At 51.0% G+C, this 26,634-nt stretch overlaps 2 protein-coding genes across 3 annotated transcripts in view; one reads left to right on the forward strand and one right to left on the reverse strand.

Annotated features, from left to right (window-relative positions):
- Positions 1 to 9,956, forward strand: part of LOC130324639 (uncharacterized) — a 15,943-nt gene extending 5,987 nt beyond the window's left edge. The window contains exons 2-4 of one of the 2 annotated variants that reach the window (XM_056553260.1): positions 3,493 to 3,619; positions 3,695 to 3,766; positions 4,549 to 9,956. In XM_056553260.1, coding sequence (XP_056409235.1) covers positions 3,493 to 3,619; positions 3,695 to 3,766; positions 4,549 to 7,043 — 2,694 coding nt within the window. In that variant the 3' untranslated portion in view covers positions 7,044 to 9,956. Of the gene's footprint in view, positions 1 to 3,431; positions 3,620 to 3,694; positions 3,767 to 4,548 lie in introns of those variants that run through there. The other variant, XM_056553259.1, reaches the window with a different exon arrangement.
- Positions 9,957 to 17,946: 7,990 nt separating this feature from the next.
- LOC130324641 (zinc finger protein 777-like) lies at positions 17,947 to 25,668 on the reverse strand. Its single transcript, XM_056553261.1, has 5 exons — positions 25,615 to 25,668; positions 19,997 to 20,123; positions 19,430 to 19,519; positions 19,189 to 19,251; positions 17,947 to 18,105 (listed from the first exon to the last, which is right to left on the reverse strand). Exons 1-5 carry the CDS (start codon positions 25,615 to 25,617, stop codon positions 18,020 to 18,022), a joined length of 369 nt encoding a protein of 122 aa, XP_056409236.1. The 5' UTR covers positions 25,618 to 25,668; the 3' UTR covers positions 17,947 to 18,019.
- Between the last annotated feature and the right edge of the window lie 966 nt (positions 25,669 to 26,634).

Below are 26,634 nucleotides of genomic sequence, written 5' to 3' on the forward strand. Positions count from 1 at the left end.
ACTGCAATCCTTTCCTGTGAGGAATACTTCATTATATAGAAACATTTCAGGGGGGACAATATATACCGCCATGACTGTATCACTCTATATGCAGTATACGGAGGTGTGTGTGTGTGTATAAATTGTTCAAAAATCTAAAAGTAACACATAACCAACACAATGTAACTCCAAGTCACTGACACTTGTGTGAGATCCCACTGTCCACTCAGGAAGAACAATGATTGACAATCAATTTCACATGGAACAGACAACACGTGGAAATTATAGGCAAGACACCCCCAATAAAGGAGTGGTTCTGCAGGCGGTGACCACAGACCACTTCTCAGTTCTTATGCTTCCTACCTGATGTTTTGGTCACTTTTGAATGCTGGCGGTGCTTTCACTCTAGTGGTAGCATGAGACGGAGTCTACAACCCACACAAGTGGCTCAGGTAGTGCAGCTCATCCAGGATGGCACATCAATGCGAGCTGTGGCAAGAAGGTTTGCTGTGTCTGTCAGCGTAGTGTCCAGAGCATGGAGGCGCTACCAGGAGACAGGCCAGTACATCAGGAGATGTAGAGGAGGCCATAAGAGGGCAACAACCCAGCAGCAGGACCGCTACCTCCGCCTTTGTGCAAGGAGGAGCAGGAGGAGCACTTCCAGAGCCCTGTAAAATGACCTCCAGCAGGACACAAATGTGCATGTGTCCACTCAAACGGTCAGAAACAGACTCCATGAGGGTGGTATGAGGGCCCGACGTCCACAGGTGGGGGTTGTGCTTACAGCCCAACACTGTGCAGGACGTTTGGCATTTGCCAGAGAACACCAAGATTGGCAAATTCACCACTGGCGCCCTGTGCTCTTCACAGATGAAAGCAGGTTCACACTGAGCACATGTGACAGAGTCTGGAGACGCCGTGGAGAACATTCTGCTGCCTGCAACATCCTCCAGCATGGCCGATTTGGCGGTGGGTCAGTAATGGTGTGGGGTGGCATTTCTTTGGGGGGTCGCACAGCCCTCCATGTGTTACCAGAGGTATCCTGACTGCCATTAGGTACGGAGATGAGATCCTCAGACCCCTTGTGAGACCATATGCTGGTGCGGTTGGGTTCCTCCTAATACAAGACAATACTAGACCTCATGTGGCTGGAGTGTGTCAGCAGTTCCTACAAGAGGAAGGAATTGATGCTATGGACTGGCCGCCCGTTCCCCTGAATCCGATTGAGCACATCTGGGACGCCTCTCTCCATCCACCACAGACTGTCCAGGAGTTGGCGGATGCTTTAGTCCAGGTCTGGGAGGACATCCCTCAGGAGACCATCCTCCACCTCATCAGGACCATGCCCAGGCGTTGTAGGGAGGTCATACGGGCACGTGGAGGCCACACACACTACTGAGCCTCATTGAGACTTGTATTAAGGACATTACATAAAGCGGGATCGGCCTGTAGGGGGTTTTTTCACTGTGATTTTGAGGGTGACTCCATATCCAGACCTCCAGGGGTTAATGATTTCTATTGATAATTTTTGGTGATTTTGTTGTCAGCGAATTCAACTATGTAAAGAGGAAAGGATTTCATACGATTGGTTCATTCAGATCAGGATGTTATCGCAGGGAGACCTTTAGGGTTTGAGGAGTGTACATATATAGGGCAGCATACGGAGATGTATAGATATATATATATAAGAGGCAGTATACGGAGAAGTATAGCTATATATATACGGGGCAGTATACGGAGGTGTATAGCTATATATACGGGGCAGTATAAGGAGGTGTATAGATATATATACGGGGCAGTAAACGAAGGTGTATAGATATATATACGGGGCAGTATACGGAGATGTATAGCTATATATACGGGGCAGTATAAGGAGGTGTATAGATATATATACGGGGCAGTATACGAAGGTGTATAGATATATATACGGGGCAGTATACGGAGATGTATAGCTATATATATATACGGGGCAGTATACGGAGGTGTATAGATATATATACGGGGCAGTATACGAAGGTGTATAGATATATATTTGGGGCAGTATACGGAGGTGTATAGATATATATACGGGGCAGTATATGGAGGTGTATAGATATATATATACGGGGCAGTATACGGAGGTGTATAGATATATATATATATACGGGGCAGTATACGGAGGTGTATAGATATATATACGGGGCAGTATACGAAGGTGTATAGATATATATTTGGGGCAGTATACGGAGGTGTATAGATATATATACGGGGCAGTATACGGAGGTGTATAGATATATATATACGGGGCAGTATACGGAGGTGTATAGATATATATACGGGGCAGTATACGGAGGTGTATAGATATATATATATACGGGGCAGTATACGGAGGTGTATAGATATATATATACGGGGCAGTATACGGAGGTGTATAGATATATATATATGGGGCAGTATACGGAGGTGTATAGATATATATATACGGGGCAGTATACAGAGGTGTATAGATATATATATACGGGGCAGTATACGGAGGTGTATAGATATATATATATACGGAGCAGTATATGGAGGTGTATAGATATATATACGGGGCAGTATACAGAGGTGTATAGATATATATACGGGGCAGTATACGGAGGTGTATAGATATATATACGGGGCAGTATACGGAGGTGTATAGATATATATACGGGGCAGTATACAGAGGTGTATAGATATATATACGGGGCAGTATACGGAGGTGTATAGATATATATGGGGCAGTATATGGAGGTGTGTATATATATATATATATACGGGGCAGTATACGGAGGTGTGTATATATATATATACGTGACAGTATACAGAGGTGTATAGATATATATACGGGGCAGTATACGGAGGTGTATAGATATATATACGGGGCAGTATACGGAGGTGTATAGATATATATACGGGGCAGTATACGGAGGTGTGTATATATATATATATACGGGGCAGTATAGGGAGGTGTATAGATATATATATATATATATACGGGGCAGTATACGGAGGTGTGTGTATATATATATATATATACGGGGCAGTATACAGAGGTGTATAGATATATATACGGGGCAGTATACGGAGGTGTATAGATATATATACGGGGCAGTATACGGAGGTGTGTATATATATATATATATATATATATATACGGGGCAGTATAGGGAGGTGTATAGATATATATATATATATACGGGGCAGTATACGGAGGTGTGTGTATATATATATATACGGGGCAGTATACGGAGGTGTGTATATATATATATACGTGACAGTATACAGAGGTGTATAGATATATATACGGGGCAGTATACGGAGGTGTATAGATATATATATACGGGGCAGTATACGGAGGTGTGTATATATATATATATATACACTGGGCAGTATAGGGAGGTGTATAGAGATATATATATATACGGGGCAGTATACGGAGGTGTATAGATATATATATACGGGGCAGTATATGGAGGTGTATAGATATATATGGTCTCCTCTTTCGTTCAGGCTCCGGTAATATTCGAGGACGTTGCCGTCTATTTCACGAGGGGAGAATGGGAAATACTGAACGAGGAGCAGAAGATCCTGTACAAGGAGGTGATGAACAACAACTACCAGCTGATCCTGTCCCTCAGTGAGTACTGCGGAGTATACGGCCGGGGGGTGCGGGGGCTCCCGGGTCTCATCTCACCACTGTCTCCTCTAACAGATTGTCCGGACATCATACAGAACATAGAGCTGGGGTGTGAGCCGTACATCCGGAGCCACCGCGACCACACAGGTACCGGAGCGCTACTGATCCTGAGTTATATGATGTATTATACTGTGTACTCACTATTCTGCTGGTGAGGTCACTGTGTACGTACATTACTTATCCTGTACAATCAAAGAGAAAACATATCCTGCACTCACCGCACAGTACGGGTATCGCGGCCTCGGATTCGGGGGCCGGAAGAAGCGTTGATTTTAACGCGAAACCGCCGACTGTTGCCCATTTCTGAGCGCTGTCAGCGGCGGCTGCTACTCCCAAGCCATTCGAGGAGGTCCGGAATCCGAGGGCGCGATACCCGTACTGTGCGGTGAGTGCAGGATATGTTTTCTCTTTGATTGTACTATACACTGATATTGATCCTTTGTCCTAGCACCGCCGCGGGTTTTTGAACTCAGACTCCCATAGCTGCCCTTGGTCTATTGGTGGATTTAGATATAAGTTGCTGGTGCCGCTGATCTTTTTGTTCTCTGGAGAAGTTTATATTACTTATCCTGTACTGATCCTGAGTAATATCCTGTATTATACTCCAGAGCTGTACTCACTATTCTGCTGGTGAGGTCACTGTGTACATACATACATTACTTATTCTGTACTGATCCTGAGTTATATCCTGTATTATACCCCAGAGCTGTACTCACTATTCTGCTGGTGAGATCACTGTGTACATACATTACATTACTTATCCTGTACTGATCCAGAGTTATATCCTGTATTATACCCCAGAGTTGTACTCACTATTCTGCTGATGTGTACATACATTATATTGAACTTCTTTTGTCTTTTTCTGGAAGGTTTTTGGCGAGAGAAGAGCATGGCGGTCGGATCCTCACTCCAGCAGATCTCCAGAGACATGACGGTCAGTAGATGTGAGGCACAGGTGAAGAGGACGAGGCGCTATCCCCGGGTGAACCCCTTCAGATGGATTAAAAAGGACAGAAAAAAGAAAAGCCGCCATAGTCGTTCTTCTCACCAAATATCAAGGAAATCAGAGGAGAAGATAATGTTGTCCTCAGAGAGGGGCGGCTCTGACCTCTCCACCTGCATCTCCAAAGACCCTACAAGTAACACGGATGATGAGCCGCTCCAGGGTGGACTCTGTAAGAACATACAGGGGCGCGAGAGCGTCAGAACAGAGGAGGAGTCCGGTCACGGGACGACATCAGATCAGCACCTTCCAGGAGAAGCTGTGGACTCCGGTGAGAACCAAGAGATCATGGAGGGCAGCGGCCTGAAAAAAGACTCCCGAGTAACCGAGGACAGAAAAATAGATGGACAGCCAGAAGGTACTTCTGTGCGCACCATCATGGAATGTCACCACCAAGAAGACTTCACACTAGATGGACATTCTAAAGCCCTTCTTGTGTCTGAGGCCTCAGATCCAGGACCCCCAAAAACTGAAAATGTGGAGGGTGTAGGGTCTCCACCCAAAAAGATTACAGCCTCTCACCACAAGAAAGACAGACACGTGAAGTTCAGTGAGGTGGTCACCATGATTCTCATAGGGGAACGTTATGAGGAGCGCGACAAGGAAAGACTCCTTCCTGTTTGTAATAATCTCAATGATGGAGACACCAAGAGAAAAATGAAGACTCCCTCAGGCCAAGACCTAGTAGACATACCATCGCGGGGTAAGAACACTCCCCCCAAGAATGTAGGAGGAATAAAGCAAAAACGAAAGAGAGCGGCTTGTGAGGCCGAGGAGGCCGGAAGCTCCCGTCTAGACACAACAAAGGGGAGCAAGAAGAAGATTGTGGAAAGAGCAGGGACATCCCAGCATGCCCCATCACTGGAATCACCAACCAAACAGATGTTAAAGCAACAACATGAGCTGCGTGTCATGTGCAACCCAATCATGAAGAGTGAAGATGGGAAAGTGTGCTCGGGACCACCACCTAACACCCCCCCAAAGAACCACCAGCAGAAGTTTATTAAGTCCTATTCCTGTGCCAACTGTGGTAAAATCACCCACTGGTCAAAGCTTAACGTCCAACAGAAGAAGAACATAGAGAGGTGCATGTCTCACACATGTAGAATGTGCGGCCGGCGTGCGGCTCCAGCCCAGAAAGTCCCACCCCTGCCCTTCACAACAGATGCCCAATATGATGACTCCTCCCAGCCAGACAATCAGAGGATTCCAGCCTATTCCTCTAATCGGACAGGGAGTCCACAAATCTTATCAGCTGAGAAGCAACAAAGACAACACAAAGTTGAGATGAAGGACGAGTTGGTAACCGTGAAGTCAGGAAGTCTCATTACGGTCAGTGATCTAAGGAACAAGGGCCCAAAGTCTCAAGATGACAACAAATCCAGTGTATATAAGAAATGTGGAAGTCCTGGAGCCACAGTGGACCCTAAACCGAAGACCCTGCATCCTAAGCTGAAGGTCGAAGGATCCTCATCCACTGCTCCAGGTCTGGAGTCCAGAAAGAGCAAAGTCCTTACGAAGGTTAAGAATGTGTCCAGAAAATCTGGGGACAGCAAGGAGCACGAGGGCCGTGCCAAGAATGGGACATGTTACATAGCGGAGCAAAGGAAAGGTCAACCAATCGCTGACGAGCAGAAGAAACCAAGTGTTACCCAAAAGGTGCAGGATGATCTGAGTTCTGCAGAGAAGAAGCCGTCAGCCTACGACTCGGAGAACCTCTCATCAGACAAACAGTGTGCCAAGTGCGGGAAAAGTCTGAAGAAGCACGTGAACCCTGAAAACCCTGGAAAGGGGGATGAAAATTGCGTCTTACGTCTGAAGAAGCGTAAGGGGCCGCCACGAGTGGAGGAGCCCTTCGAGTGTAAACAGTGTGGGAAAACCTTCACCCGTCACTTTACTCTGCTGCAGCACCGCATGATACATACTGGGGAGCGCCCCTACTCCTGTAAAGAGTGCGGGAAAACCTTCCGAGACAATGGCTACCTAAAGGTCCACATGAGGTCACACACTAAGGAGAAGCCCTACACCTGCTCAGAATGTGGAAAGCGCTTTGGCCAGAACTCAGCAATGGTCGCGCACTTGAGGATTCACACAGACGAGAGGCCATTCAAGTGCAATGAATGCGGGAAGAGATTCAGCGATCGCTCCACCTTCCGCCACCATCAGATGATTCACACCGGGGAGAAACCGTTCACGTGTTCGTTCTGTGGAAAGAAGTTCACCCAGCAGGCGCACGTGAAGCGCCACGAGAAGATGCACACCGGCGAAAGGCCCTTCGGGTGCACCAAGTGTGAGAAGAGGTTTGTGGACCGCACAAAGCTGAGGAAACATGAGCTCACTCACACTCGAGTGAAGGACTAAGGGTCCCTCAGATCTTCTGCTCCAGGACTGGAGGACTTTCCATGATGGGCCCTGTCCTGTGTTCTCACACAGATCATGCTTCAGAGCATTTCATGGATATCTTTATTTTTCTACTTATTTATAGAACTGTGATCTGTAGAATCTACTGGATCATGTGATCACAGGCATCGCCCTATAACGGACCCTCTTCTGTCCAGTGTTATCCCAATCAGCAGATCCCAGACACTTATCCACAATGGTTTGAGTCTCCACAGGGTTTGATGAAGGGTCCGTAATGGGTGAGGACCCTCGTATATCTGTACACCGCTCCCCTCCTGTGTCTGCATTTATAATGTACATACAGCTGTAGTCCCCCCCCCCCCAATGTGAATTTAGTTTATTTTCAAATACTTCATTAACTTTTTACAAAAAAAATCAAACAAGAAAAAAAAACCTGAATCGCTGAACACTATGAATAGAACAAGTGGCTCCTCCAACTCGATGAGTCGTTCCCTTAATGAGGAGCCTCTCTAGGCTGCTTTCACACCTTCAGGTTTTTAAATACAAAGCCAGAAATGAATGTGAAAGAAGAGGTCTCGGTCATCCCCTCTGTGGGGCAAAAAGATCTCACCTATTTGGAGGGGTAGAGGTGAGGTAGGTCTCATTCTTTAGGTTAGGTTTAGTACCCTTCATAAGAAGAAAGGAGATGCAGCTATTAGGTTAACTTTTCAGGAGGTTTCACTCCAACTAGGTGTCTTAGAACATGACTGGGAATGTATACCAATCCAGAGATCTCTTCAGAAGAAAAGGAAACCAATCTGCAGACAGTTGTTTTGGGGTTTTGACCTTTGTCAATACAGAGCAGGGGGCTGGTTAGTGAGAGTTTTATCATTGTGGGACTAAAGGAGTAGCATTTCTCCTTAAGTAAAGTGTCATAAAGAGGTGGGGAGACTTGTAGGCCATTGATGCTCCTCTGGGAAGGAGATGCAGAGCAGCTCTCACGTTACATTTTCAGGCAGTGTTCCCTTCAAGTCAATGTTTCCAACTAGGAGTCTTAGAACATGACTTGAAGAGTATGCCAGAGTCTGTCAGAGATCTCTCCAGAAGGAAAGAAAACCCATTTGCAGGAGTGAAACACTGAGGGGAACAGGTGCTGTGAGCTGCTATGTATATCACTTTTCCCAGAATTCCAATTGAAGCATCAGTGGCTGATAAGTCTCCACACGTCTGTATGACCCTCACCTTAAGGAGAAACATGACCCCTATAGTGTATCAATACCATCATGAGATGGACAGGTGAACATCAGGGCTTTACTGTCCAAGCGTATTCTATACCAGATAGGAAAAAGGTTTTGCAATGGATTTTTAATCTTCTGGGACCTGGATCAAGCCCGAGAAGAAAAGAGTCACCTGGGTCTGGAACGAGAATAAGAGTCACATGGGTGCGGACTAAGAAGAAAAGAGAGTCACCTGGCAGATGTAGAGCTGCTAGAATGCCAAATGCAGAAAAGCCTTGATTGTGCGAGCGCCAGGGTCTTCTGCTCGTAGACATTTCATGGCACTGGAGTGTCAGGTCGGAAGATCAGGAGTATTCTGCCACTTTCCAGCTGCATCCTTACATAATGACATCGGTGTTCCTGTCATCAACTTTTTAGGGAGCACTGCCCTGTGTACATGAAGCGCATGACTATTTCTGCCCATTATATGACTTGTATATAGTATCTTTTAGTAAATGTCTGCTCTGCAGGATTTATCCCTAGTTTGACGTTCTCCCAGAGCTGGTGAGCTCCCCCCCCCCTCCCTATCTATAGACTTATATTGGCTTGTCTTGCCGACACAGGACAAAGCTGAGCTGATTTTCATTGGAGTGAAGTCTCACAGAAGAGGTGTGAACTGACACCAGGAATAGAAAACCAGCAATTTTTTCCCCAAAACAGCTCCACCCCTGTCCTCAGGTTGTGTATGGTAATACAACTCAAGTCCATTCACTTCAATGAAACTGAGCTGTAATACCACACACAGCCTGAGGACAGGGGTATAGCTGTGTTTTGGAAGAAATCATTTCTCTTTTCCTATTCCTGGAGACCTTCTTTAAGCTGATGAGAGTTCTTCCCTCGGGGAGACCTAAAGAAGGTTCTCTGACCTGGTCCTGGACCTCTCGAGGGTTTAAAGGATCAGACAAGAAATGGTCGCCATTCCTCCTGAGATGAACCCAATGAGAGTTTTGGAGATGTTCTTCAGCCTTTCTCTGATATTTTTAAAACAAAACTTTTTAGGGGCTTTTTAGAAATATGCTGATTTTCCCTGATGGCCTCATTCATTATTCATAGACCTTCAGAATGGGGAGATCTTTATACCACCCACAAGGAAATAATCGTCAGCCCGTATGACCACACAGGGACATTGGGCTGAATCCAGAGGAGCCGCTCGTTCTGGTTGTGTTCGGTGAATTCTGTTGTTCTGGTCTTGTCTTTATTACAGAGTGTATGGGGGGGGGGGGGGGATTCCAGCTGTATATATATATATATATATATATATATATATATATATAGACTGAATTATATAGGACCCCCCAGGATGGGGGGTTATTATACTGTATGCACGCCATCATCTCATCTCTAGTGACTGTCATGGGGGCGGCGGGGGTGAAGCGTAATGACTATTGGATGCCTCCAGGTATGATGGGAGTTGTAGTTCCAGCTGTGGGTGGGGACTTGCCTGTCACTTACCCCATGTGACCTATCTCTAACCGCATGTGACCTGAACCCATGATATATAGGAATGAGCCCCAGCTCCATGTATGGCCGCTCTGATGTCTTCATCAATAAAGGATCCACCTTGTTTTGCTGCTTTATTGTTGTGTCACCAACTTTATCACCAGCAGTGTCCCCTCAGCTGAAGGAGACAAGGGGGAGATGGTCCTCACCAGCGGGGTCCTGGGATTACTGGTCAGGTCTGACTCCAAGGCCCAAGACCACTCAACTCCTAAAGGTGCACTCATACTCCAGACCAAACTATCTCCTGAGCTTACACTTACTCATACTCTAGGCCTGACTCAATACCCTGACCTTACACTCACTCTCCAGGCCTGACTCCTGAGGCTGCACTCATATTCTGTTCCTGACTCCTCAGGCTTCACTCATACTCTGGGCCTGACTCCTAAAGTTGCACTCATACTCTGGCCCTGACTCCTGAGGCTCAACGTATCACCAGACTGGGCGGGACATCACCTGGGCCGGCCATAACCTTGTGACCTGCCAGGCCCCGAAATGAATCAGCTTTGGGCAAGAGGACAGGAGACCATTTTTACTGACATGTGATGTGACCAAAAATCAGCAATTCCATATAGTCCTATGGCAGCACAGGTAACATAAGGGTTAACATATTTATTCCTACTACCAGGGAGAAGAAACAAAAAACTAATTAGTAAAAACAAATCCAACACTTAATTATTAACAGAAAACGTCCCCGGGAGCATAAATACCCCCCAAAAAATATACCACACTGTTTTTTGTTTCTTTCTACAGGCAGGAGTACGTTGGTTTATGTGTTACCTATGAGCCCCCTTCTCGCCCTGGAGTCAAGAGAACAAATGTTTGGAGGCATGGGCTCCCCTCTGGCTCAGGCTGTGATGCAGCACTCCAGAGGTGTCTTACTGTGCATGGCTAGCGGGAGCTGGCGTAAGGTTCAGGCAGCGGATGCTCCTGGACGGAAGACGCGACCTTGCAGATCGAGCATTCGGTAGGGGTAAGGCTTCTTCATTTTGCCTCTGCTTGGAAGACCACTACTTCAGATACGTGGGTAAAGTGTCATTTCAAAAGGTTACTGCATAGAATTTGCTCATCTGCCACCCTCAAATCTAGAACCTCATCTCAGTCTGGTGCAAGAATATCACGAAAGCGGCTCTGGAAAGAGTTCCCTATCACCAAAGAGGCTTAGGAGTATAGTCCAGAATATTTGCGCCGCCGAAAAAAGAAGGTCTTTGGCACCTGGTGATAAACTTGTTGAGGAAAGATAGGTCTAAGTTTTTAAGAGGAAACATTCAGATGGAGACAATTTGTTCGGTCACAGGAGATCGCACCGCAGATTTTTGAGAGTTGCCATCCAGGAAGGGACAAAAATCCTTCATCTTCAGTTCACCTGTCTCCCTTTCAGGCTGTCTTCAGCACCCAGGGTATTCACAAAAGTGGTGGTGGTATTAGCAGCCCACCTTAGTCTTCAAGGGGTGTTCCTGGTACCTTATCTAGACGACTGGTACATCAAAGCAGTGTCTCCAGGTCTTCTGCAGATGACAAACACCACCCTGGAAGAACATGGATTCATTGCGAACGCTCAGAAGTTGGTGCTGGAACCATCTGTGATTTGCAAATTCCTGGGCTTCATTGTAGATTCAAGCCTAATGAGGATCTTTCTGAAGAGAGGACAATCAAGCTTATGACAGCAGTTCAAGATCTCTTATCTACAGAACGGACTATCAGGTCAGGTATGAGAGTGCTGGGCTTCATGACATAATTCCTGGAAGCAGTGACCTGGGCCAGGGCGTACTCAAGATGTCTGCAGGAAGAAATCCTGTCTCAATGGAACAGGCTCTGGACTTCTCTAGACTCTCCTATTATTCTTTCCATAGCCACCAGACAGGACCTTGCATGGTGGCTGAACAAGAACAATGTCACCTGCGGGAGGTGTCTGTCCAATACTCCCCAGTCCGTTCTAACTACGGATGCCTCCCATCTGGGCTGGGGAGCTCACCTAGGGGACTGATTGGTCATCTGTGGAGAGCCAGAGAGATGAGAGCAGTTCATCATGCCCTTAGTCACTTCTCATGCCTGCTGAGAGGTCAAAGAATCCTTGTGCAATCGGACAACCTTGTGACAGTATTTTATATCAACAAGCAAGGGGGAACGAGGTCCCCTTTGTTGATGAAGGAATGTCGTGCCATGATGATCTGGGCAGAGCACACTCTAGCAGAGATCCAGGGAGTTCACATCAAGGGGGAAAAGAATGTGAAGGCAAATTGGCTGAGCAGACATTAAATAGACCAGTCGGAATGGAGTCTTCATCCGGAAGCTTTTTATTGGATCGTGACCAGAATGGGAACTCCGGGAATAGATGTCATGGCCACCAGGAACAACAGGAAGGTACCTGTCTTATGTGCCCTCAGCAGGAGGGACAATCCAGATTTTCTAGACGGTCTTCTGATCAGTTGGAAAGACGAGGAAATACGTAGATCAGCTTTTCTCCAGCTGGTGTCTCATGTGTTGGGAAAGATCAGGTCGGACCGAGCCTCTGCAATTCTGGCCCAGGAGAGCTTGGTTTCAATGCGTTTGGGAACTTTCGAGGGGCTCATATCTCGAAATTCCCCTCAGACCAAATCTATTGAGTCAACAAGGAATGTGTCACCAGAACCTGCAGAATTACTGATTGATGGCCTGGAAGTTATCTGCCCATCATTAAGATTTAGATGATATGCTGATGAGGTTGTGGACATTTTAGCTTCCTCATGTAGACCAGCTACCATTAAAGTCTATAATAATATGGCCAAGAAGTTCAATTCATGGTGCAGTCAAAAGGAAATTGTGACACCTGCATTGAAGGATGTGCTGAAATTTCTACAAGAGGGATTCAAGAAGGGTTTGAAGTGAAATACCCTGAAAGTCCATTTCTCGGCTACTAATTACCTTTTTGAAGGAAAATTCTCCATTTGCACCTTGGTGGGCCATTTTTTCAGAGCCATCAAAAATCTACACCCTCCAGTGAAAGTTCCGGTGGCTTCATGGGATTTATATAGTGTTGGAAGCCTTGACTCCATTTGAACGAAGCCTCTTTAAAATTGTAGTCCTGGAAAACTATATTTCCTCGTCGTCCTACGGCGGCACAATGGGTTAAAAGGATTTTCCTGTCCCGGAATAGAAGAAACATACAGCCACACATGCAGTATGCAAGTATCACCCTTCATCTATGTTTGGACCTCAGTTGAAGGGAATCCTCAAAGCCCTCAGTAATAAAGGTGAAAGCCAAGGTGGTACCACCCGTTACAGAAGCCCGTTCAGAAAAAGAGGTAATTTTCGTCAGGACTCAAGGCGTCAGTATAGAAAGAAGCAGGATCCCTCCACCTTTAAGAAAAAGCCATTTCCTGCCAAAGGAAAGGACCAATGACGCCATGCTCCCGGGGTTGCCGGTAGGAGCAAGACTCCAAGCTTTTGCAAATACTTGGTCAAAAACCTCTACAGATGCTTGGGTCTCAGATACGATAAGAAAAGGTTACTCTCTCGAGTTGAGAAGCATACCACCAGATTTATTCATGACCAACAAAGCCTCAGCGATAGTTTCGAATCTGATTCATCTCTTTCTCCAGAAACATGCGCTGGAAGAAGTTCCAGATGCAGAGAAAGGGTTCTACTCTCCAGTATTTGCGGTGCCGAAGTCAGGAGGAAACTGGAGGCTGGTAGTAGACCTTTCACTTCTAAACCGTTTTTTCATCAAAAGAAAATTCAAAACGGAATCCATAAAATCAGCACTGTTAGACATCACAGAAGGGGATTTCATGGCATCCCTGTACTTACAGGATGCCTACCTACACATCCCAGTTCGGCCAGCCCACAGAAGATTTCTTCGAGTGGCCATAAAAGATCATCGGACGATTCATCACTACCAATTTACATGTATCCCATTCGGCATAACATCTGCACCGAGGGTGTTTACAAAGATAGTGGTCGTATTGGTGGCTCATCTACGACTACTAGGCATTCACATAACACCGTATCTGGACAACTGGTTGTTCAAAGCGAACTCTCAACATCGGCTGACCCAGCATCTCCAAGTGGCTATAAAAGTACTACAGGACCACGGTTTTTTGATAAACTTCAAAAAATCCCGCTTGTCACCAACAAGGAGAATCTCATCTCGGCTTTGTGATAGACTCCTCCCACATGAGAATCTTTCTCAGAGGAAAGGAAAAGCAACATCATTCAGAACTTCCAGTATTTTCTCAGAATGGAGACCTGCACTATTCATCTTGCAATGAAGGTTCTGGGCCTGTTAACATCAGCTATAGAGGCAGTGCCATGGGCAAAAGCTCACATCAGAACGCTATAGGCTTACGTACTGTCGCTCTGGAACAAGAAGCAAGACAATCTGGATTCTCCAATTCCCATTCCGGGGAAGGTGAAGAGAGATCTGAGGTGGTGGCTGGAGCTAACCAGATTTCAGCAAGGCAAGTCCCTACGGTATCCCCAACCAGTAGTCCTCACTACGGATGCCTCAGGCTCCGGTTGGGGTGCCCATGTAGGGGAATCATGGGTCCAGAAAATGTGGTCCCTGGAAATGGCGAGGATGTCCTCTAATTACTGGGAACTAAAGGCTATCAGTCTAGCTCTGATTCATTTCAAGGATTTGTTTCTCAACCAGCACGTACAAGTCCTCTCGGACAACTTACCAGCTGTGTTCTACGTGAACAAACAAGGTGGGACGAGGAACAAGTCGCTCCAGAAATTATGCACCAGCATAATGGCTTGGGCGGAAAACAACGTGCAGTCCATCTCAGCGACCCAAATCAAGGGCTCACTAAATGCCACAGCGGATTGGCTGAGCAGGGAGAAGATCCAGCCAGGGGAATGGGAGCTCAACCCGAAGGTCTTCAAGATAATTTCAGACAAATGGGATCTCCCTCACATAGATGTATTTGCGAACTGGAAGAACACGAAGCTCCCCAGGTTTTGTTCTCTCTCCCAAGCAGGTCACCCGCTGGCAATAGACGGTCTGACGATATCCTGGAGGAAGAAGTTTGTATATGCCTTTCCCCTGTTGCCACTGGTTCCCAGAATGTTGAGGAAGATTGTGGACGACCAAGCCCGGGCCATTGTCATCCTTTCATTTTGGCCACGCCGGGCTTTGTTTCAACTCGTGTGGGAAGTATCGAAAGGAGACTTCTTCAAGCTACCAGTATCGAGAGATCTCCTTCTGCAAGCAGGTCTGTTTCATCCAGATCCAGGCAGCCTGAGCTTGACAGCCTGGAACTTGAACGCCAGAACCTAAACAACCAAGAGTTTGCGGAAGGTCTGGTGAATACTCTCTTGGCCTCCAGGAAACCATCTACTAAGAAGGTTTATGCCCGCATATGGCGTCTCTACGCAAGCTGGTGTTCGAGGAAGAACAAAGATCCGGAACTCACGCCTTCTTTGCTCCTCTTCCTGCAAGAGGGGTTTGATAAGGGACTCAAACCCAATACCCTAAAAGTCCAAGTGACAGCCATTAATGCTCACCTGAATGGTCTATTTTCAAGATCGTCGGTGGTTACAAGCTTTTTCAAAGCTTTAAGAACACTACGTCCACCTTACTCTCATCCCTTACCATCTTGGGACATGCCTCTAGTACTAAGAAGGCTGTGTGGGGATCTGTTTGAGCCTCTAGAATCTACATCTCTAAAGTGGCTTTCTCTTAAGACGCTCTTCTCAGTTGCAATTTCATCTGCCAGACGTATTGGGGAATTACAGGCATTGTCCTGTAAGGAACCTTACCTTAGGATACTGCCCAATGCAGTTATATTCAGAACTATGCCAGGGTTTCTCCCTAAAGTTCCTTCTGCACAGAACCTTAACCAAGAATTGTACTGCCGGTCCTCAATGATGAGCGGAATAATCTTCATCTTTTGGATATCAGAAGATCGGTGCTCTCATATTTGGAAAGAACAGCATCTTTCAGAATATCAGAAGCTTTCTTTGTGCTATTTCAAGGAGCAAGGAAAGGAGGAAAAGCAAGCAAACCTTCCCTCTCAAGATGGATCAGGGATACTATCCATCACTGCTATGAGCTGGATGGATCCACATCTCCACTCTCTCTCAGAGCTCACTCTACCCGCTCAACGGCGACATCATGGGCAGAAAAATATCATGTACCAATGGACCAGATATGCCGTGCAGCAACGTGGTCCTCTCCAACCACCTTGATAAACCATTATTGGTTAGACATCTCTGCCTCTGAGGGGTCAGCCTTTGGCGCAAGCGTAATCCATGCAGCTGGCAACCAGTATTCCCTCCCTATTTTTTTGTCTTTTGCACTGCTTGGGCAAATCCCATTGTGCTGCCGTAGGAAGACCAGGAAGTGGGAAATTTGTTCTTACCTGAAATTTCCATTTCCTGTAGTCCGTAGGCGGCACAAACTTTCCCACCCAGAAATAAATTATCACTGCTGCATACTATACATGTGTTTGGTTTGTGGGGGTTTTTATACGTAGGGTCCAGCTGTGGATTAGTGAATTAATTATGTTTATTTAATTGGATATTTGCATCCTGCATGTGTGGCTGTATGTTTCTTCTATTCCAGGACAGGAAAATCCTTTTAACCCATTGTGCCGACTACGGACTACAGGAAATTTCAGGTAAGGGAACAAATTTCCCACTTCTGGTAGAGTTCTCCACTGCTAAACGAGTGGGAGAAATTCAAGCGCTGTCTTGTAAGGAGCCATATACGAGAATCACCCAGAATTGCGTAATCCTGAGGACTGATCCTTCTTTTCTGACCAAGGTTCCTTCAGTGGAGAATATTAACCAGGTCTTCTTACCCAGTTTATATGAGAATCCTCAAGGAAAACAGCTACAAAGGTTACATCAGCTGGATGTGAAAAGGGCAGCTCTCCTCTATGTAGACAGTAGAGGAATTCAGGAAATCAGATTCCTTATTTGTCCAATTTCAAGGCCCTAATATGGGCAGACAAGCCTTTAAAGCATCACTTGCAAGGTGGATAAAGGATACCATATTGATGGCTTATTCTTCTCAAGGTCTTTCCCCTCCGGATGAGATAAGAGCGCATTCTACAAGGTCTGCAGCCACCTCATTGGCGGCTTTGGCATATCTTGGGACCAAATCTGTCGGGCAGCTACGTGGGTCAACTCAAAATACTTTTATTAACCATTACAAGTTGGATGTGATCAATAGAGAGACATCCTTTGGCAGGAGAGTGCTAGAAGTAGCTTCTGCAGAGAAACCTCCCTGTTAACTATAGCTTTTCATCCCTTATGTAACCTATGCTGCTGTAGGACGATATGGAAAGTTCAGATTTACTTACTGAACTCTTTCCATGAGTCCTTGGGCAGCACAAGGGCCCTCTTAAATAAATATTATTGCTGCATTCAAACACAGTGTGGTATGTTTTTTGGGGGTATTTACACTCCTGGGGCGTGTTCTGTTATTTAATTGTAGGATTAGATTTTTGTTTCTTCTGCCTGGTAGTAGGAATTAATGTTAACCCTTATGTTACCTGTGCTGCCGACTCATGGAAAAAAGAGATTTCTGTAAGTAAATCTGAACTTTCTGGTGTTTAGTATTTTATTTTTCATTTACTGCGTTCACCATGCGGGAAAATAAATATTATGGGAAGATTTATCAAAACCTATGCAGCGGAAAAGCTGTCCAGTTACCATAGCAACCAATCAGATCGCTAATGTGATACCTTAGCTCTGATCGGGGTGATGTGATATCGTAGCTCTAACCATGTGAACTACTCAGCTCGCTGAAGGCCGCCCCTCCACTAACCATGTGACCCCACTCAGCGCTCTGAAGGCTGCACCCCCCCCCCCCCCCCTGCAGCTCACACAGGAAACAGGGACTGATTATCTTCATAGTCTTCTGCAGCTTTCAGCTGGATTTTCAAAATCTATTTATGGGATTCTGAAATAAACCAGCAGCAACGCCCTATCCTGGAAAGACTGAAATGTTCCATGTAAAGTTATAAAAACTCAGGCGATAAACAACAGCAAGGAACTATTTCTGGGTATTGTCATCTGAGAGTCTCCGCAGAGGAGCAATTCATCTAATTATTGCTGTGTAGGACTGGGCCAACACCAATGACTGCTGCTGAGGATAACAGAATAAGTCATAACAACCCCCCCACCACATCCATCTGAGGCCACAGGAGACGTGTGAGGAATCATAGAGAAACCAGACAAAATAAACTGTTTAATAAAACCAAAAAAATACACAAACTGCACCCACAGCGCCATCTACAGGTCAAAGAGCTCGTCCAGGAATATCAGAATGTCCAGCATCTCCCACTGCGGCTGATTGTCCACATCCTCCAGCAGATCCACTAGAAGGGAAACACCAGACCGTGAGAGACCCCCGTGTATGGGGAGAAAGTCTGCAGCGTATACACAGGGGGGCGGGCGCGTACCCGGGCAGCGCGTACACACAGGGGGGCGGGGCGGGCGTGTACCCGGGCAGCGCGTACACACAGGGGGGCGGGGCGGGCGTGTACCCGGGCAGCGCTTACACACAGGGGGGCGGGGCGGGCGTGTACCCGGGCAGCGCTTACACACAGGGGGGCGGGGCGGGCGTGTACCCGGGCAGCGCGTACACACAGGGGGGCGGGGCAGGCGTGTACCCGGGCAGCGTATACACACAGGGGGGGCGGGGCATGTACCCGGGCAGCGTATACACACAGGGGCGTGCACCCGGGCAGCGTATACACACAGGGGCGTGCACCCGGGCAGAGTATACACATATGGGCGTGTACCTGGGCAGAGTATACACATAGGGGCGTGTACCCGGGCAGAGTATACACATAGGGGCGTGTACCCGGGCAGAGTATACACATAGGGGGCGTGTACCCGGGCAGAGTATACACATAGGGGTGTGTACCTGGGCAGAGTATACACATAGGGGTGTGTACCTGGGCAGAGTATACACATAGGGGGTGTGTACCCGGGCAGAGTATACACATAGGGGCGTGTACCTGGGCAGAGTATACACATAGGGGCGTGTACCTGGGCAGAGTATACACATATGGGCGTGTACCTGGGCAGAGTATACACATAGGGGCGTGTACCCGGGCAGAGTATACACATAGGGGGCGTGTACCCGGGCAGAGTATACACATAGGGGCGTGTACCTGGGCAGAGTATACACATAGGGGCGTGTACCTGGGCAGAGTATACACATAGGGGGTGTGTACCCAGGCAGAGTATACACATAGGGGCGTGTACCTGGGCAGAGTATACACATAGGGGCGTGTACCTGGGCAGAGTATACACATAGGGGGTGTGTACCCAGGCAGAGTATACACATAGGGGCGTGTACCTGGGCAGAGTATACACATAGGGGCGTGTACCTGGGCAGAGTATACACATAGGGGGTGTGTACCCAGGCAGAGTATACACATAGGGGCGTGTACCTGGGCAATCTATGGTCAGCTCCATGTCCAGCTCATCCTCTGCGATCGTTCGCTCGTTTATCTCTACAGGTAAGATGAGAAAAAGATCACACAAAATATTAAAAACATAGAAGTCAGAGGCTCCACCCATAAATTAACCCTTTAAGAAAATCCAACCAGCCTCAACCCCTGACTCCCACCTTCTATAACCCAACAAGACTCCTCCCACAGATCACTGATGTCACATGGCTCTACCCCTTACCTGTGTGGGCGGAGTTATTATTGAGCGGCTCCTGTGCCCTAATACAGGGGTCCTCTCCCCTCTCAATCCTGGAAAGAATCTCCGGCTGATCTAAAGGAAGCAGAAGGATCCATAAAAAATGGAGAGGGAAGGAGGGCGAGGAGCGAGCCCCCGCGGGGGGGGGAGGGAAGGAGGGCGAGGAGCGAGCCCCCGCGGGGGGGGGGGGGGGAGGGAAGGAGGGCGAGGAGCGAGCCCCCGCGGGGGGGGGGAGGGAAGGAGGGCGAGGAGCGAGCCCCCGCAGGGGGGGGAGGGAAGGAGAGCGAGGAGCGAGCCCTCGCAGGGGAAAGGGAAGGAGAGCGAGGAGCGAGCCCTCGCAGGGGAAAGGGAAGGAGAGCGAGGAGCGAGCCCTCGCGGGGGAAAGGGAAGGAGGGCGAGGAGCGAGCCCCTGCGGGGGGGGGGGGGGGGGGGGGGCGGGGGAAGGCAGGGGAGCGAGCCCTCGCGGGGGAAAGGGGGGGAGGGAAGAAGGATGAGGATAAGATTGTGGCTCGGACATCTTTGTGGGGCCCCCTCTGTGGCCCCCGCACTCACCCACATACACCAGGCTCTGGTAATTCTCCTTCATCACATCCTTGTACAGCTCCTTCTGCCATTCCTCCAGGCTGCGCCACTCGTCCTCCGTGAAGTAGACCGCCACGTCATCGAAGCGGAAAGAGATCTGCAGGGAGACAGGGAACACAATCAGCTCAAGGGTCCCATGTGTGGCCCCTGGAGGATAACACTATGAGTGTGGCCCCCTGGATATGTCTCTGTCTCCCTCTGTGGCCCCGGGTGTGTGTGTGTGTGTGTATCTCTGTCTGTGGTCCCCTGGTGTGTGTCACTGTGGCCCCCCTGGTGTGTATGTGTGTGTCTCTGTGGCCCCCCTGGTGTGTGTGTGTGTCTCTGTGGCCCCCTGGTGTGTGTGTGTGCGCGTCTCTGTGGCCCCCTGGTGTGTGTGTGTGCGCGTCTCTGTGGCCCCCTGGTGTGTGCGCGTCTCTGTGGCCCCCTGGTGTGTGCGCGTCTCTGTGGCCCCCTGGTGTGTGCGCGTCTCTGTGGCCCCCCTGGTGTCTGTGTGTCTCTGTGGCCCCCCTGGTGTCTGTGTGTCTCTGTGGCCCCCTGGTGTCTGTGTGTCTCTGTGGCCCCCTGGTGTCTGTGTGTCTCTGTGGCCCCCTGGTGTCTGTGTGTCTCTGTGGCCCCCTGGTGTCTGTGTGTCTCTGTGGCCCCCTGGTGTCTGTGTGTCTCACTGTGGCCCCCTGGTGTCTGTGTGTGTGTCTCACTGTGGCCCCCTGGTGTCTGTGTGTGTGTCTCTGTGGCCCCCTGGTGTCTGTGTGTGTGTCTCTGTGGCCCCCTGGTGTGTGTGTGTGTGCGTCTCTGTGGCCCCCAGGTGTGTGTGTGTGTGCGTCTCTGTGGCCCCCTGGTGTGTGTGTGCCTCTGTGGCCCCCTGGTGTGTATGTGTGCGTGTCACTGTGGCCCCCCTGGTGTGTGTCACTGTGGCCCCCCTGGTGTGTGTCACTGTGGCCCCCCTGGTGTGTGTCACTGTGGCCCCCCTGGTGTGTGTCACTGTGGCCCCCCTGGTGTGTGTCACTGTGGCCCCCCCTGGTGTGTGTCACTGTGGCCCCCCTGGTGTGTGTCACTGTGGCCCCCCTGGTGTGTGTCACTGTGGCCCCCCTGGTGTGTGTCACTGTGGCCCCCCTGGTGTGTGTCACTGTGGCCCCCCTGGTGTGTGTCACTGTGGCCCCCCTGGTGTGTGTCACTGTGGGCCCCCTGGTGTGTGTCACTGTGGGCCCCCTGGTGTGTGTCACTGTGGCCCCCCTGGTGTGTGTCACTGTGGCCCCCTGGTGTGTGTCACTGTGGCCCCCCTGGTGTGTGTCACTGTGGCCCCCCTGGTGTGTGTCACTGTGGCCCCCCTGGTGTGTGTCACTGTGGCCCCCCTGGTGTGTGTCTCTGTGGCCCCCCTGGTGTGTATGTGTGTCTCTGTGGCCCCCCTGGTGTGTGTGTCCGTGGCCCCCTGGTGTGTGTGTATCCCTCTCTGTGGCCCCCTGGTGTGTGTGTGTCTCCCTCTCTGTGGCCCCCTGGTGTGTGTATCCGTGGCCCTCTGTTGTGTGTGTGTGTGTGTGTGTATCCGTGGCCCCCTGGTGTGTGTGTGTCTCCCTCTCTGTGGCCCCCTGGTGTGTATGTCTCTGTGGCCCCCTGGTGTGTGTGTGTCTCCCTTTCTGTGGCCCCCTGGTGTGTATGTGTGTGTGTATCCGTGGCCCCCTGGTGTGTGTGTGTGTGTGTCTCCCTCTCTGTGGCCCCCTGGTGTGTATGTGTGTGTGTCTCTGTGGCCCCCTGGTGTGTGTGTATCCCTCTCTGTGGCCCCCTGGTGTGTATGTGTATCCGTGGCCCCCTGGTGTGTGTATCCGTGGCCCCCTGGTGTGTGTGTGTATCCGTGGCCCCCTGGTGTGTGTGTGTCTCTCTCTGTGGCCCCCCCTGGGGTGTGTGTGTGTCTCTCTGTGGCCCCCCCCCTGGGGTGTCTCTCTGTGGCCCCCTGGTGTGTGAGTGTCTCTCTCTGTGGCCCCCTGGTGTGTGAGTGTCTCTCTCTGTTGTCCCCTGGTGTGTGAGTGTCTCTCTCTGTGGCCCCCTGGTGTGTGAGTGTCTCTCTCTGTTGTCCCCTGGTGTGAGAGTGTCTCTCTCTGTGGCCCCCTGGTGTGTGTGTCTCTCTCTGTGGCCCCCTGGTGTGTGTGTGTCTCTCTCTGTGGCCCCCTGGTGTGTGTGTGTCTCTCTCTGTGGCCCCCTGGTGTGTGTGTGTCTCTCTCTGTGGCCCCCTGGTGTGTGAGTGTCTCTCTCTGTGGCCCCCCCCTGGTGTGTGAGTGTCTCTCTCTGTGGCCCCCCCCTGGTGTGTGAGTGTCTCTCTCTGTGGCCCCCCCCTGGTGTGTGAGTGTCTCTCTCTGTGGCCCCCCCCTGGTGTGTGAGTGTCTCTCTCTGTGGCCCCCCCCTGGTGTGTGAGTGTCTCTCTCTGTGGCCCCCCCCTGGTGTGTGTGAGTGTCTCTCTCTGTGGCCCCCCCCTGGTGTGTGTGAGTGTCTCTCTCTGTGGCCCCCCCCTGGTGTGTGTGAGTGTCTCTCTCTGTGGCCCCCTGGTGTGTGTGAGTGTCTCTCTCTGTGGCCCCCTGGTGTGTGTGAGTGTCTCTCTCTGTGGCCCCCTGGTGTGTGTGAGTGTCTCTCTCTGTGGCCCCGGAGGGGTGTCCCTGTGGCCCCGGAGGGGTGTCCCTGTGGCCCCGGAGGGGTGTCCCTGTGGCCCCGGAGGGGTGTCCCTGTGGCCCCGGAGGGGTGTCCCTGTGGCCCCGGAGGGGTGTCCCTGTGGCCCCGGAGGGGTGTCCCTGTGGCCCCGGAGGGGTGTCCCTGTGGCCCCGGAGGGGTGTCCCTGTGGCCCCGGAGGGGTGTCCCTGTGGCCCCGGAGGGGTGTCCCTGTGGCCCCGGAGGGGTGTCCCTGTGGCCCCCTGGTGTGTGAGTGTCTCTCTCTGTGGCCCCCTGGGGTGTTTGAGTGTCTCTCTCTGTGGCCCCGGAGGGGTGTCCCTGTGGCCCCCTGGTGTGTGAGTGTCTCTCTCTGTGGCCCCCTGGTGTGTTTGAGTGTCTCTCTCTGTGGCCCCGGAGGGGTGTCTCTGTGGCCCCGGAGGGGTGTCTCTGTGGCCCCCTGGTGTGTGTGTGTGTGTCTCTGTGGCCCCCTGGTGTGTGTGTGTCTCTCTGTGGCCCCCTGGTGTGTCTCTGTGGCCCCGGAGGGGTGTCTCTGTGGCCCCGGAGGGGTGTTTGAGTGTCTCTCTCTGTGGCCCCGGAGGGGTGTCTCTGTGGCCCCGGAGGGGTGTCTCTGTGGCCCCCTTGTGTGTTTGAGTCTCTCTCTGTGGCCCCCTGGTGTGTTTGAGTCTCTCTCTGTGGCCCCCTGGTGTGTCTCTGTGGCCCCGGAGGGGTGTCTCTGTGGCCCCGGAGGGGTGTTTGAGTGTCTCTCTCTGTGGCCCCGGAGGGGTGTCTCTGTGGCCCCGGAGGGGTGTCTCTGTGGCCCCCTTGTGTGTTTGAGTCTCTCTCTGTGGCCCCCTGGTGTGTTTGAGTCTCTCTCTGTGGCCCCCTGGTGTGTTTGAGTCTCTCTCTGTGGCCCCCTGGTGTGTGCGGGCGTCTCTCTCTGTGGCCCCCTGGTGTGTGCGGGCGTCTCTCTCTGTGGCCCCCTGGTGTGTGCGGGCGTCTCTCTCTGTGGCCCCCTGGTGTGTGCGGGCGTCTCTCTCTGTGGCCCCCTGGTGTGTGCGGGCGTCTCTCTCTGTGGCCCCCTGGTGTGTGCGGGCGTCTCTCTCTGTGGCCCCCTGGTGTGTGCGGGCGTCTCTCTCTGTGGCCCCCTGGTGTGTGCGGGCGTCTCTCTCTGTGGCCCCCTGGTGTGTGCGGGCGTCTCTCTCTGTGGCCCCCTGGTGTGTGCGGGCGTCTCTCTCTGTGGCCCCCTGGTGTGTGCGGGCGTCTCTCTCTGTGGCCCCCTGGTGTGTGCGGGCGTCTCTCTCTGTGGCCCCCTGGTGTGTGCGGGCGTCTCTCTCTGTGGCCCCCTGGTGTGTGCGGGCGTCTCTCTCTGTGGCCCCCTGGTGTGTGCGGGCGTCTCTCTCTGTGGCCCCCTGGTGTGTGCGGGCGTCTCTCTCTGTGGCCCCCTGGTGTGTGCGGGCGTCTCTCTCTGTGGCCCCCTGGTGTGTGCGGGCGTCTCTCTCTGTGGCCCCCTGGTGTGTGCGGGCGTCTCTCTCTGTGGCCCCCTGGTGTGTGCGGGCGTCTCTCTCTGTGGCCCCCTGGTGTGTGCGGGCGTCTCTCTCTGTGGCCCCCTGGTGTGTGCGGGCGTCTCTCTCTGTGGCCCCCTGGTGTGTGCGGGCGTCTCTCTCTGTGGCCCCCTGGTGTGTGCGGGCGTCTCTCTCTGTGGCCCCCTGGTGTGTGCGGGCGTCTCTCTCTGTGGCCCCCTGGTGTGTGCGGGCGTCTCTCTCTGTGGCCCCCTGGTGTGTGCGGGCGTCTCTCTCTGTGGCCCCCTGGTGTGTGCGGGCGTCTCTCTCTGTGGCCCCCTGGTGTGTGCGGGCGTCTCTCTCTGTGGCCCCCTGGTGTGTGCGGGCGTCTCTCTCTGTGGCCCCCTGGTGTGTGCGGGCGTCTCTCTCTGTGGCCCCCTGGTGTGTGCGGGCGTCTCTCTCTGTGGCCCCCTGGTGTGTGCGGGCGTCTCTCTCTGTGGCCCCCTGGTGTGTGCGGGCGTCTCTCTCTGTGGCCCCCTGGTGTGTGCGGGCGTCTCTCTCTGTGGCCCCCTGGTGTGTGCGGGCGTCTCTCTCTGTGGCCCCCTGGTGTGTGCGGGCGTCTCTCTCTGTTGTCCCCTGGTGTGTGAGTGTCTCTCTCTGTTGTCCCCTGGTGTGTGAGTGTCTCTCTCTGTTGTCCCCTGGTGTGTGTGTGTCTCTCTCTGTGGCCCCCTGGTGTGTGAGTGTCTCTCTCTGTTGTCCCCTGGTGTGTGAGTGTCTCTCTCTGTGGTCCCCTGGTGTGTGAGTGTCTCTCTCTGTGGCCCCCTGGTGTGTGAGTGTCTCTCTCTGTGGCCCCCTGGTGTGTGAGTGTCTCTCTCTGTGGCCCCCTGGTGTGTGAGTGTCTCTCTCTGTGGTCCCCTGGTGTGTGAGTGTCTCTCTCTGTGGTCCCCTGGTGTGTGAGTGTCTCTCTCTGTGGCCCCCTGGTGTGTGAGTGTCTCTCTCTGTGGCCCCCTGGTGTGTGAGTGTCTCTCTCTGTGGCCCCCTGGTGTGTGAGTGTCTCTCTCTGTGGCCCCCTGGTGTGTGAGTGTCTCTCTCTGTGGCCCCCTGGTGTGTGAGTGTCTCTCTGTGGCCCCCTGGTGTGTGAGTGTCTCTCTGTGGCCCCCTGGTGTGTGAGTGTCTCCCCGAGGGGTGTCTCTGTGGCCCCCGAGGGGTGTCTCTGTGGCCCCCGAGGGGTGTCTCTGTGGCCCCCGAGGGGTGTCTCTGTGGCCCCCGAGGGGTGTCTCTGTGGCCCCCGAGGGGTGTCTCTGTGGCCCCCGAGGGGTGTCTCTGTGGCCCCCGAGGGGTGTCTCTGTGGCCCCCGAGGGGTGTCTCTGTGGCCCCCTGGTGTGTGTGAGTGTCTCTTTCTGTGGCCCCGGAGGGGTGTCTCTGTGGCCCCGGAGGGGTGTCTCTGTGGCCCCTTACCATCGCTGTCCCTCCGGGCTCCGGGATTCTCCCATGTTATCACTAAAGAAGCTTCTGCAGAGCGGTCCCGGGCGCACTGACGTCACAGACAAGTGCCGGAACGGGAAGAGGCGGGGCTTATCCCCGAGGTTAGCGGTCGCCATATTGGTTGTGGGTAGTGCAGGCAGATAGGTCGGATGTATGCTCATGGGGGAGGGGACACTGTCAGGCCATGATGGGGATTGTAGTTCTTTTTCTATCCCAGTGACTTCTTATTTCTATCTAGAGAAGTGATGTTATACAATTGTCTTCCCTGTGATATGTATACTGTATACTCCTCTGTCCTGTGATCTGTATACTCCTCTGTCCTATGATATGTATACTGTATACTCCTCTGTCCTGTGATATGTATACTGTATACTCCTCTGTCCTGTGATATGTATACTGTATACTCGTCTGTCCTGTGATATGTATACTGTATACTCTCTGTCCTGTGATATGTATACTGTATACTCTTCTGTCCTGTGATATGTATACTGTATACTCCTCTGTCCTGTGATATGTATACTGTATACTCCTCTGTCCTGTGATATGTATACTGTATACTCCTCTGTCCTGTGATATGTATACTGTATACTCCTCTGTCCTGTGATATGTATACTGTATACTCCTCTGTCCTGTGATATGTATACTGTATACTCCTCTGTCCTGTGATATGTATACTGTATACTCCTCTGTCCTGTGATATGTATACTGTATACTCCTCTGTCCTGTGATATGTATACTGTATACTCGCTCTGTCCTGTGATATGTTATACTGTATACTCCGCTCTGTCCTGTGATATGTATACTGTATACTCCGTCTGTCCTGTGATATGTATACTGTATACTCCTCTGTCCTGTGATATGTATACTGTATACTCGTCTGTCCTGTGATATGTATACTGTATACTCGTTCTGTACTGTGATATGTATACTGTATACTCGTCTGTCCTGTGATATGTATACTGTATACTCGTCCCTGTCCTGTGATATGTATAC

This window comes from Hyla sarda, unplaced genomic scaffold (assembly GCF_029499605.1).
Source record: "Hyla sarda isolate aHylSar1 unplaced genomic scaffold, aHylSar1.hap1 scaffold_2652, whole genome shotgun sequence".
Classification (NCBI taxonomy): domain Eukaryota; kingdom Metazoa; phylum Chordata; class Amphibia; order Anura; family Hylidae; genus Hyla; species Hyla sarda.

Coding starts and splice junctions, on each gene's coding strand:
- LOC130324641 (XM_056553261.1), bottom strand. Junction 19,520..19,996: donor CCAGAGCCTGGTGTATGTGG/GTGAGTGCGGGG, acceptor TGCTTCCTTTAG/ATCAGCCGGAGATTCTTTCC. Junction 19,252..19,429: donor TAATAACTCCGCCCACACAG/GTAAGGGGTAGA, acceptor TCTTACCTGTAG/AGATAAACGAGCGAACGATC.